Source organism: Pteronotus mesoamericanus, unplaced genomic scaffold, assembly GCF_021234165.1.
Source record: "Pteronotus mesoamericanus isolate MK-2021 breed Mesoamerican mustached bat unplaced genomic scaffold, CSHL_Meso_final contig_2, whole genome shotgun sequence".
NCBI classification, from domain to species: Eukaryota; Metazoa; Chordata; class Mammalia; order Chiroptera; family Mormoopidae; genus Pteronotus; species Pteronotus mesoamericanus.
Genome location: NW_026555084.1, coordinates 32393312 through 32406245, shown reverse-complemented (window position 1 = coordinate 32406245; position 12934 = coordinate 32393312). Strand labels below are relative to the sequence as shown.

Genomic DNA, 12934 nt, shown 5'->3' with positions numbered 1-12934 from the left:
AGTGGCCAAAAAAAGCCAATATAATGCATGCTATGCTTGGTATGAAGTGCCCAAAATTTGAGGTCAAAACAAGATAAAATACAATTGTGAATTTCCAAATGCTCACCATATACATTAATAAATCATAAAAATACTACTTAAATCATGTTCAATGAAGATCAGAATCTTACAGAGTCAAATAAAATAAAGGAGCAAATATTATATATCCAGTTAAATGGAACAAAGACTAGAAGACAAACGATTTGCATATTAAAAAAAAAACCCATCCATTACTCACATAGGCAATGTATAGTTCTTTGTTTAACACTTACCCAAAAGCTGTGGAACAAAAACAATGAGAATGTTCCCAAACCTACAGTCAGAGAACAATGCAAAAAACATTTTCATTTCCAACCTCCTCAACTTATTTTTAAGTTAAAATAGATGTACCAGGACAAAAAAAAAAAAAAATATCACACTACATGAATAAAAAACCCATCAGCTTTTCTTAGAATGACAATGACCACAGACCTCAGCGGGCACGTTGGAGGACATGACTGAGATGCCAGTAACTTCCTTTGCACATACTCTGCTGTGAATAGGCATTAAGCCAGTGCACTTTTAAGTTACCATTACTTTAACATATAAACCCCTCTTTCTCCAACCCACTGATTGATCCATCTACAGATAGGGTGGCCCATGGTACAGTCTCAAGATATAACTGAATCATGGCTTCAACCTGGTGACAAAATATATCTCAGAGTAACCAGGATCTCAACTGTGAAGCTGACCATGTCAGATGGCAGGACTACTCCTAAAACAGAAATAAAGGTTACTCTCTCCAGAGTCTGGTTCTAGCCATCACCAATAATCATGGTTTCCAATGTTCTAGAGCCAAATATAATGCCCATCTCCTTATCAATAAAGCTGAAATTCAACAGTGAGTTATTAATTACATCAAATTTAAAAAGAGACAGAAATATGACAGAGAATTCCAGAGATATCAAAGACTTTTAACAAATGTTGCTAAAACAAGGACATCCATGTGTGGGCAAAAAAAAAAAAAAAAAACCTTCAAAAAATGAAGATGAAACAAAGATCTGTACATAAATTCCAGAATAAGACCTCTAAAGAAAAACACAGGAACTTATACCCCAAATATGAAAAGCACTACTAAATAGCAACCATAAAGATAAGTAGTCCAATCAGAAATGTATATATGCTCAAACAGTCACTTTACAAAGATAAAGGAATAACACATACTAAGAAGTTCAACATCATTAATCATTAGGGAAATTCAAACAACAAAAACAAACAAATAAAACCTCCACACAGTTAGTTATCATTTCATATCCACCCAAAGGGCTAAATTTAAAACGACTGACAAACCAAAAGCTAGTAAAGATGTGGAGCATATGACCTCCTATCCACTGTTTGTGGAGTATGAAGCTGTACAACCACTTTGGAGAACTGTATGGCAGGTTAGTTAAAAGATAAACATGCTGAGTGGTCTCTGCCTGGGCAGGATGGCTACTGCCACATGGGGGATGGGTCCTGCTGGCTGCTTTCTCAGTTCTCTCCCCCGGGCCTCCTTCCCCAGTCTCTCATTGGGGTCTCTGGCCCACTTTACCCCGCCTTTGCTGGAGACCATGAGTTTGCCCCTCAATGCCAAACCTTTCCTCAATGGATTAACAGGAAAGCCAGTAACGGTGAAACGTAAGTGGGGAATGGAGTACAAAGGCTATCTGGTATCTGTAGATGGCTATATGAACAGGAAGCTTGCAAACAGAAGAATACATAGACGGAGCATCGTCTGGACACCTGGGTGAAGTTTTAATAAGGTGTAATAATGTCCTTTATATCAGGGGTGTTGAAGAAGAGGAAGAAGATGGGGAGGTGAGAGAATAGCATCTTTTGTGGGGAATTATTTTTATATATCTTTCTAGACAATAAAATTTGAGTGTTAAAAAAAAAAAAGGATAAACATGCCATGAGCCAGCATCCCACACCAAGAGAAATGAAAATATTTGTTCACAAAAAGACTTCAGGCAGAAGTATTTGCGCCTGCCTGAAGATTAATAGCCCCAAAAGGAAAACCTCAAATGTCCATCGACAAGAAAAGAATAAACAAATTGTACTTGAGATACTACTCAGCAATAAAAGGGAATGAACTATTATCATTTTATGAATGTACCTCAAAAACAAATGTTGAATAAAAGAAGTCAGATTAACAAAAACAAACAATACATATGACATTCAGGAACAAGCAAAACTAATCTACAATGACTGAAGTAAAAAAACCTTGTCTATGGAAAAGATGAGAATGAAAGGTACAAGAGAAATTATTGGGGTGATGGGTAGACGGTACTTACATGGTATATACAACTGTCTATCACACAAAACAATGAAGGTCTATGCATTTTATTGCTGTCAATTATATTGTAATTAAAAAAGAAAAGAGCCCTGATTGGTGTGGCTCAGCAGATTGAGCGCCAGCTTGAGAAACAAAAGGTCGCTGGTTCAGTTCCCAGTCAGGGCACAAGCCTGAGTTCTAGGCCGGGTCTCTGGTTGGGGGCATGTGAGAAGCAACCAATCAGTGTTTCTCCCCCTCTCTTTCTCCCTCCCATACTCCCTCTCTAAAAAATAAATAAATAAAATCTTAAAAAAGAAAAGAGTTCTGAGATACACTTGCCTACATAAATTTAAATTAAATATATAAACTAAATTATGTTTTTTATCCCCTTAACGGGAAAAAATAACCCTTAAACATGGCAAGTCACATTTTAGATTAGAAAACTACTTTTGACAGAGCAAGCTATACAAACATGATATTTTAAGCAACAAAGTCTCAAAACCATTGAGGATTCATCTTACTCCTTCAAATCATTCACTTATATACACCAATTATACCTTAATAAAACTTGGAGAAAATTATTCACTTAATTGGCCAGAATTCTTACTTTGAAATTTACATCACCTAACCTCTAGCAGTGAAGTAACACCCTTCCATGACTCACCTTGTACGACACTACTAAATTTATCATCTGATTGCAAATGTTACTTGCATGCACAAAATACTCGACTGAATTTCAGCTCCCATGGCTCTACCCATCTAACTCTTCCAAGAAGCTTGCAAAATAGCTAGGATTTGAATAAGACAAAGCCAAGAGAAGAAGTACTGCAGAAAAAAATTATTATAGCCTTAATAAAGTGTAAGGTACAAAGAGAGGATGGTGAGTTGCAGACATAATGTCATGAAAGGTTGTACAAACTGCAGAGGAAGTTTGGAGGGTAGGAGATGAGCCTAAGAGTAATTGAAAAGTCCATGTCATCAGACTACTTTGAGTATAAAAGAATTAAAAGATATAATGTAGTTTTTAAAGTAAAGAATAAAAACACAAATAAACTAAAATTTACATTTACAGGCTAACATAGATGGATAAATAGCTAACAAAAATAAAAACTTGAGGCAGGATTAAGAAATAGGGGTTTGCTATAGTTAAAGAAAAAAGTCCAGAAACTCAAATTATTTGATGAAATAATTTGATGCTATTTGATGCAATTTTTCTTTAAAAAAATTTTAATAGGAAATCTATACGTCACACAACTAAAATTCTAACACCAGCAGTTACTCCTCATGGTAAGGAGCATAAGGTGGTTCCTAAGGAATCAGTATCAGGCTGTTATCCATTACAGAATTAGAATAGTAATTTTTTTATTTCCATCTACTATTTAACGATGTCTTCTTGGCTAATAAAACCAAGTTTGCAAATTCAAAAACTGAAGTTCAAATGTTTCTGCCTGGCTTATAGCTCAACTGGATCTTTTCTGAGGTGTTATGCAGACAGGGCAATGGGATGTAAATAGGTTAGTGCCTTGTAGAGACAGAAGTAAACTTGAAGAAATTTGGTGCTTTTGAGCACATAAAAGAAATGGTAACAAACACAGTTTCCTTTGTAAAGAAACCCTAAAACCAAATGATTCATATGCTCACACAAATGCAAAACAGTCTCTTAATATAGGATCTCTCAGACTGACACTCTGTGATTTCTATGTATATGTACATTATTTGAATTCACTAAAATAACATACCTTTTTTGAGAGGCCAAGATCCCCTTTCTTGGGCATAAATCCAGGGTCTAAATCATTTGACTCAAGAAGTTTCTTAGTTGGTTTTCTCTGACGCTTACTTTCATAATTTCCTGAAACACATGTACCTTTTCATTAGATGACGTAGATGCTGGGCACAAGCTAAGTTTTAAAAATCTATATACCACACAAAAATGAGTCACCCTATTTTTTAGTTTCTCTCATCTTGTGGGGAGGGACAGGATAGGAATTTATTTACTCTAAAATGTTAGTTAACATAAGACAAGGAAAACAGTTTTCAAATATAGACAAATGAGTAGAAGGATGTCCATGTGGGTGTGTAAATCACAAAGGAACACAGGTACAAATCAGAAGGGCAGAGCTGCCTTTAGAGTAACTCAGTGGTGGTAAGGATGAAAGAAGTGAGGGGACGCAGAGCCTGAATTTGTGGCATAAATAAATCAGGATTAGAATTTGTGTTCTGCTCCTAAATAAAAGACATTCATTTACTTTGTAAGATTGTTCTTAAAAACTATGTTAAAAAGCCTAATAACAGAGTTTGGGGCATAATAGGTAATAAAATAGTAACTGTCTTTATTAATCTATTTAAAGTCTTTTTGATTCTGCCTTACTTAATTAAACATAATTGGGATGCTGTATAGTTTATTCTTGGGAATGTAAGAAGTTACAACCAAAATTTCCCTCAGCTGACTACAATATTCAGTAGTCAGAAGATGAATTAGACACAGTGTGTATAAATCCAGCTCTCAACAGGTGACACATATATAGAGAATAACAAAGAGAAAAGCAATCGGTAATTCACTTCAAGAGAATATTAACACTTAGCTACTTTGTGTGTCAGGTAAATTACATTATATACTACATTATGATCTCCACTTTACACATTTGGAAACAAGTTCAGAGGTTAAACAACTTCCCAAGTAACATGAGGACTGGTGAGACATTATCTGAAGCACAAGTTTCATGTTCTTGCTTGGGTGCAGTGCCTCTCCCCAAAATCCCTTCTATCCTGGGTGCTAACTCACATGGCAGTTGATCAACAATCATAAAGAACAACAATGGAGCAAGGAGAGTAGCTTTTTTTAAATGCCTTCTTAACTGCACCACCAATTTATAATCATTATATACACATTTACCCAGTACTTTAGGGACTTATTAGGACAAAAGTGGGTACTTTTATTGCATAGAGATATACCACCAGCTTTCCATCAAAACATACTAAAACTACTGCTTCCTCTAATCATAGCCACTTACGCACTCCGCCTCCGTGCCTATCTCACCTGGGGCTTTAACCAGCAGTTCCTCAGATGGCAGAGCAGGCCGTGGAGAGACTTCCAGAGCCACAGGCACAGACAAGGTCAGCTGTGGCAACTCCGCATGTCCACCTCCAAGTTCTGACTGAGCCAAGGGCCCCTCCAAAAACGGAGCCTCCCTTTCAAGAACTGGAGGTTCTTCTTTGGTTGAAATCAAAGAATTCTCATCCACCTGCTTGTTCTGAGCAATAGATCGACTTCGCGCTAAAAAGTTTTCCTCTTCACAGCGGGAACTTACCTAAGAGCAAAATATAAAAATAGAATCCATAGGCCAAAGTTGTAATTTGAGTGTCAAAAAGAATAATGTACTTAAAAAGGAATAAAATTCTGACACGTGCTACAATACGAATGAACCTTGAAGGCATTCCACTAAGTGAAAAAAACTAGTCACAGTCAAGTAAATATTGCATGATTCCACTTATCTGAAGTACCTGAAATAGTAAAATTCATAGAGGAAAAAAAAATCAGAATGGTGGTTCCCAGGGGTCGGGAGAGGGAAGTACAGTTTCCGCTTGAGAACACAAGAAGTTGTGGAGACGATCAACAGTGGTGACAGTTGCAAAACAATGTGAATGTACTTAATGCCACAGGAATTTTCACTTAAAAATGGTTACAGTTATAAATTTTATGTTATACAGTAGTATCTACAGGGCATATGTTCTAAGTCCCCCAGTGGATGCTAGCAACCCTCGGTAGCACTGAGCCCTATATATACTATGTTTTTTCCTACACATAATATACTTATGATAAAGGTTAATTTATCAATTAGGTACCATACGAGATTAACTATAATAAATAATCATAAAAGAGAATTACAACAATGTACTGTAATAAAGTTGTAATAAAAGGTATGTGAATGTAGTCTCTCGAATTATCTTATTATACTGTACTTACCATTTTTCTTCTTGTGATAATGTGAGATGATAAAATGACAAACCTATTCCTGAATCTCTGTAATTATCCCTTACCTGCAGTAGATGGCCTGGTATCATTCGTTTCAGGGGATCTCTTGAAGTCTTCATGTATGTTCAATGCTTTCTGGCACAACATGCTGCCATCAATTGGAACAAGTTTTCTGTTCATGTCTTCCATCCACAAATTAAATGCTTTTTTGATCTTAAATAAGTACTTATCATGCAGTGTGGATATAGCTTTTGCATGAGGTGCAACAGCAAACTAGCATGAAGTTCTTTTTTTCTTTCTTCACAATTTCATGGATGGAAGATTTATTCTCATTGTAGATGCTGGCAACCTCAGCGTACAATTGTTTTGATCCTTATTAACTCAAGACCTTTCACCTCTCACTTAAAGGAAGCACTTTACGGCTTCTTTTGGCATATCTGAATTGTCAGCCTCACTACTCTTGCACTTTGGAGACATTATTAAATAACATAGGAGTGACTTAAACACAAGCACTGCAATACCACGATAACTGATCTCATAACCAAGGGGGCTACTAAGTGACTAACAGCAAGTAGCGTGATGCTAAACAAAGGGATGATTCATGTTCTGGGAGGGGCTGTAACAGGAGATCATCACGCTACTCAGAATGGCACACAATTTAAAACTTATGACTTGGTTATTTCTGAAGTGTTCCACTTAACATTTTTTGACTACTGTAATTAACACTGCAGAAATGGGGAGACTACTGTATGTATTTTACTACAATTTTTAAAAAGGGGGTAAAAATGAAGTTGATTGAGCTACATTGACACTTATAAAAATTCATTAAGGCCATAGTGATGATAAGAAAGGAAGAAGGAAGGAAGAGAGGGAGGGCGGGAGGGAGGGAGGATGGATCCCTAATATGTCACCAATGAAAGCAGCTAAAAACGAACTCCTAATGTTAAGTTGGTAAAGATAATAAATGGAAAAGTAGTAAGGACTTATTCTGCCTTTCATGTATTTCAAGACAATAAAATGGTTCAGTTAATAAGAGATACTGAAAGAAACTGCCAGCTAGTAAAAATAGAATATGATGTAAGTCTTCATTTTGTTAACTCTTAATGAAATTGATACAGGCAAAGATTTTTCAACTGATATTTGTTTGTTTATTTTGGGAGAGGGAGGAAGGGAAGGAGAGAGAGAGGGAGAGGAACATCAATCAGCCACCTCTCCAAACCCCCAAATGGGGACCTGGCCAGCAACCGAGGCATGTACCCCGACCAGGTATTGAACCAGCGATCCTTTACCTTGCAGGACGACCCTCAACTCACTGAGCCACACCAGTCAGGGCTTCAATTGATATTTTAAAAGCCATCAGGGAAATGGATGATGGGGAACAGGACAATCTTTCAAAGCCAAAGTAATTACTGCTTCTTGATCAAAAGGGGTAAAACCTAACTTAGAAGGGAGGAATCAGTTAGTCATCACTGTGAACAATTAATTGGATGTTAAATGCCTTCTACTGCCATGCAATATGTAACACATTATCACCTATGATGTAATCTGTAACTCCCACTTAACAGGAAACATAGAAGGCAGAGAAAAAAAGCTTAATGACACCTATTACGAAGCAATCCCACACAAATGGGTTATTCAAATGTGGTACTCGCATTGCTTAGGTAGATAGGGTCATAAAAAAAAGGAATTTTTCTGAATTTAACAACCAGATATGGCCCTGGCTCAGTGGACTGAGCACTGGTCTGTGAACAGAGAGGTTTTTGGTTTGATTCCTAGTCAGGTCTCATACCTGGGTTGTGGACCAAGTTCCCGGTTTGGGGGTAAGAGACAATTGATCGATGTTTCTCTCACACATCAATGTTTCTCTGCTTCTCTTTCTTCCTCCATTCCCCTCCCTCTCAAAATAAGTAAGTAAATAAAATCCCTTGTCAGAACAAACAACAACAACAACAAAAAAACCCAAAACAACCAGATGTGTGTGATCCTAGAATGGATCTTGATTTGGATAAAACAAATGTAAAGGTTAGGGGACAAGTGTGTAAATCTGAGTATGGATTTGTTATTAGATAAACTGATCTCATTAGATGTGACAGTTATATCAGTTATGAAGGGGAAAGTTCGGTTTTTTAGAGATGCATATTATTTAGGGAAAGTCAAAATGTCTCTAATTTACTTAAAAATACTTCAGTTTAAAGAAACTGAATTTAAAAATAAATCAAATAAGGTATAACAACATTTGTTTAAAAAATTAGAGTCATACTATGTATCTTTTATATCATTTTTTACTAAACATTTTTTCCTGAATCACTAAATACAGTTTGAAAACAAAGGGGGAAATACACACACAGAGCACAACGACCCACTTACACATTTCCTGTATAACTAGTATATGCTAAGTGTTGTGCCAGAAGCTGAAGGTAAAAAACTGAGAAAGTAAGATCCCAGTTAAGGAAATTATTGTCCCATGAAGACAAAATATGATACTGAAGGCAAACTGCAGCATCCTAAAAGACTAACGAAGGACTGCAGAAATGCTGAAACATACCTTGTGCACTTGTTCCTGTACCTTCTTTTGTTTTTTCTTAGGAGCAAATATCTGATCATATTCTTCTGTATACTCAAGAAGCCATTTGCTTGGCTTCCTAAGGCGTTTCTTCTCTGACCGCACAACTACAAGAAGAGAAACAAGTTCAGTATTAACTAAAAAGAAGAAAACCCAATGTTTTCATGCATCCATCTCTCTACTCCAAAAGGTACAGAGATGGAAAACTCTCAAAAATACTCTGGCTTAAGCATCAGGAGACTAAAATAATTTGCTATGGTTTATTATACGCAAAAGTTGGGAGGGAAAGAATTTAGTTGCTCTGTAGACACAACACACAGCCTATCCAATCTTACGCAAAAGATTAAGTTGAAACTAGTGTCCTATAGTGATAGATACTATTAGCATTAAAATACATATTCTAAGTGAGATAAAATCATAAAATACATCATGAATTATTTTAAATAACACCTCTCTGGATTATGCAGAATATTGGATGGATGTTCAGACACAGTATTTACTAATCAGTACTACCACACGAATTTCAAAAGCACTCTACACATACTTCATTATCAGGGTTGCAGTGAGTTTCATATTAGAAAGCAGAAATATTTCTAAACAGAGTCAACAAAATACATAATTATTTGTATACCATTACCTCAATGACATAAAAAAATGTACACCATGTATATCAAAGCCAGAAAAGATGAAAATACAGAATTCTGGGTACTTCCTTTTAAAAAACCTCTTGCGTTTTGTGGTCAGAATATCAAAGTATCATACCATTTCTCTTTGAATTAATGAAACAAATATCTATTATAATTTCCCTATAAAACTTTAATACTTAACACGTTACAGTTATTTTACTATACTGGAAGCTCTTTAAGAGCAGAAGGTAATGCTTGCAGAATTCAGGATACAGTCTACTTAGGAGGCAAGAGGGATTTCACAATATGAGGCAAGAGGGATTTTACAATATGATGATCTTGGAGGAAGCTGTTTCTGCCTCAGCTGAATGTGGCAGCAATACTGATGTTCTTCCAATAAAAGGAATACAAAAGTTGAGACCAAATACAAAAAGTCACAGGATTGGCAAAGGCTCTAACACTCCTCAGGCAGCACATATGGAGACAAGCCATAAAACCTTCATTAGGACTAACCGTGGAAAATAATTTCTTTACACTAATTCAAACTACTGTAATTTCATAGTAGTAAACAGTAGTAATACCTCATTTAGTTTATTTAAAGATAATGTAAAAGGAGTTGGAAACTTAATGGCTTTTTCTAGCAGCTTTATTCCTAATTGTGAAAACTTAGCAACAACCAAGGTGTAAGTGAATGGATAAACAAACTATGGTACATCCAGACAATGGAATATTATTCAGCACTAAAAAGAAATGAGCTATTGAGCCATGAAAAGAGACAGTAGAAACTTAAATGCATTTTACCAAGTGGAAAAGAAAAGCCAGGCTAAAAAGCCTATATACTATGATTCCAACCAGATAACATTCTGGAAAATGCAGAACTATGGAGACAATAAAAAGTTACAGAAGAAACTCCGTAAAAAATTAGAAAGTATCTTTAGACCAATGAAAATGAAAACACAATATGCCAAAACTTTCAGATGCAACAAAGGAAGTACTAAGAAGGAAGTTTATAGCAGAAACTGTCTACATTAAAAATAAACAAGGATCCCAAATCAACAACCTAATTTTACACCTCTAGGAATGAGGGGGAAAAAAATTAAACCCAGTGTTAGCAGAAGGAAGTAATAAATATTAGAGCAGAAATAAACAAAGTAGAGAATTTAAAAAGTATCAACAAAATCTAAGAGTTGTTTTTCTGTAAACAAAATTGACAATCCCTTAGCTAGATTAACTTATAAAAAAGAGTAAAGACACAAATACCTAAAACCCCAAATTAAAGAGGAACTCCAAACAATTATATGCCAACAAACTGTATGACCTAGGCCTGGCCAAGAGGCTCAGTTGGTCGGAGCCTCGTCCCCTACACCAAAAGGGGTGCAGGATGGAGCCCGGCTCAGGGCACATATCTAGGTTGTGGGTTTGATGCCCAGTTGGGGCTCCTAAGGGAGACAACTGATTGATGTTTCTCTCTCACACCAATGTTTCTCTCTCTAAAAAATCAGTAAATATATCCTTGGGTGAGGGTTAAAAAAATATTTGTATGACCTAGAAGAAATGGATAAATTTCTAGAAACAATTTACCAAGACTAAATCATAAATAGACAACCTGAACTAAAAATATGATTAAATCAGTAATCAAAACCTCCCAAGAAGGAAAAGCCCAGGACTAGATGATGCCACTGGAGAAATCTATTATTCATTTAAAAAAAAAATGCTAAACTGTTTTTAAAAACTGAAGGAGGGAAGATTTCCAAACTTCTTTTATGAAACGAACATTACTCTGATAAAAAAAAAAAAAGCCAAACCAAAAAAAAAGTGTTTTTCCCTTATGAACACTGATACAAAAAATCCTCAGCAAATATTAGCAAACTGAATCCAACAGCAACGCAGTAAAAGGATTATATACCATGACCAAGTAGGATTCATTCCTTGGGTAGAAGGACAGTTCAATAGACAAAAATCAATAAATGTAATACAACACATTACCAGAATGAAGAAAATCATCTGATCATCTCAAATGATGCAAAAAAGGCTTTACAAAATTCAACCCTTTTCCTGATAAAAACACTCAACAAACTAGAAAGAGAAGGAAATTATCTAAACATAATAAAGGTCACATATGAAAATTCCGGTTAACAGGATATTCTATGGTAAAAAAAAACCAACCAAACAAAAAAACTCCAAAAACAAAACTGAAAGCTTTTTTTCTCCAAGCTCAGGAGCAAGGATAGGATGACCACTCCTTCCATTTTTATTTAACACAATACTAGATTTCCAAGCCAGAGCAATCAGGCAAGAATTAGAAATAAAAGATATTCAAATTGAAAAGGAAAAAGTAAAATGGTCTCTGTTCATAAGAGGGGCATGATATTGTATGTAAAAAACCCTAAAGATTCCCCAAAACAAACAAAACCCTGTAAAAAATTAATGAATTTAGTACAGCTGCAGGATACAAAAACTACAACATTCAAAAATCAGCCATGTTTCTATACACTAATAATTAGCAATTCAAAAGGAAATTAAGTAATAACCCCACTTGCGGTAGCACAAAAAATAAAGTACTTAGGAGTAAATTTAACCAAGGATGTAGAAAAGTTGTGCACTGAAAACTACAAAACACTGCCAAAAGAAATTAAAGACACAAATAAATGGGGAGGTATCTTGTGTTCATGGACTACAAGACTTCATACTGTCAAATGTCCATACAACTCAAAAGCAATCTTCAGATTCACTGCTACCCTATCAAAATCGCGAGGGCACTTTTTGCAGGGGGAAAAAAAAAACACCCCACCCTAAAATTAACATGGAATTGCTAAGGGCCCTGAAGATAACCAAAATAACCTTTTCTGTTTGTTTGTTTTTCCAGATAATCTTGGCAATAAAGAACAACACAGAGGCCTCCCACATTCTGTTTTCAAAACATATTACAAAGCTATACTAATCAAACCAATGAGCTTACCATCAAGCCAAACATATACATCAATGGAACAGAATAGAGAAACCAGAAATAAACTCTTAAATACATACGATCCAATCAGCATTGACAGGAGTGCTCACCCTATGCAATGGAGATAAGTCTCTTCAATAAATGGTGCTGAGAACAGTGGATATCCACATGCAAAAGAATGAACATGAACTCTTATTTTATACCATACACAAAAATTAATTCAAAATGGGTGAAACACCTAAATCTAAGACCTGAAACTATAAAACTCCTAAAAGAAAAATTAGGGGAAAAGATTCATGACATTGGAATGAACAAGGATTTCTTTGATATGACATCAAAAGCACAGATGACAAAAGCAAAAATAGACAAATTATACGATATTAAATGTTGAAATTTCTGCACAGCAAACAATTTGACAAAGTGAAAAAAACCTGCAGAATATAGGAAAATATTTGCAAACCATATACTAGATAAGAGGTTACTATGCAGAATA

General features: G+C 35.5%; 1 protein-coding gene across 7 annotated transcripts in view; it reads right to left on the bottom strand.

Annotated features, from left to right (window-relative positions):
• NSD1 (nuclear receptor binding SET domain protein 1) overlaps positions 1–12934 on the bottom strand; it is a 144610-nt gene that overhangs the window by 46499 nt on the left and 85177 nt on the right. For all 7 annotated transcript variants that reach the window (XM_054568535.1, XM_054568537.1, XM_054568538.1 and 4 more), the window contains 3 exons: positions 8851–8975; positions 5370–5640; positions 4072–4181 (listed from right to left, as the gene is read on the bottom strand). In XM_054568535.1, coding sequence (XP_054424510.1) covers positions 4072–4181; positions 5370–5640; positions 8851–8975 — 506 coding nt within the window. The remainder of the gene's footprint in view (positions 1–4071; positions 4182–5369; positions 5641–8850; positions 8976–12934) is intronic.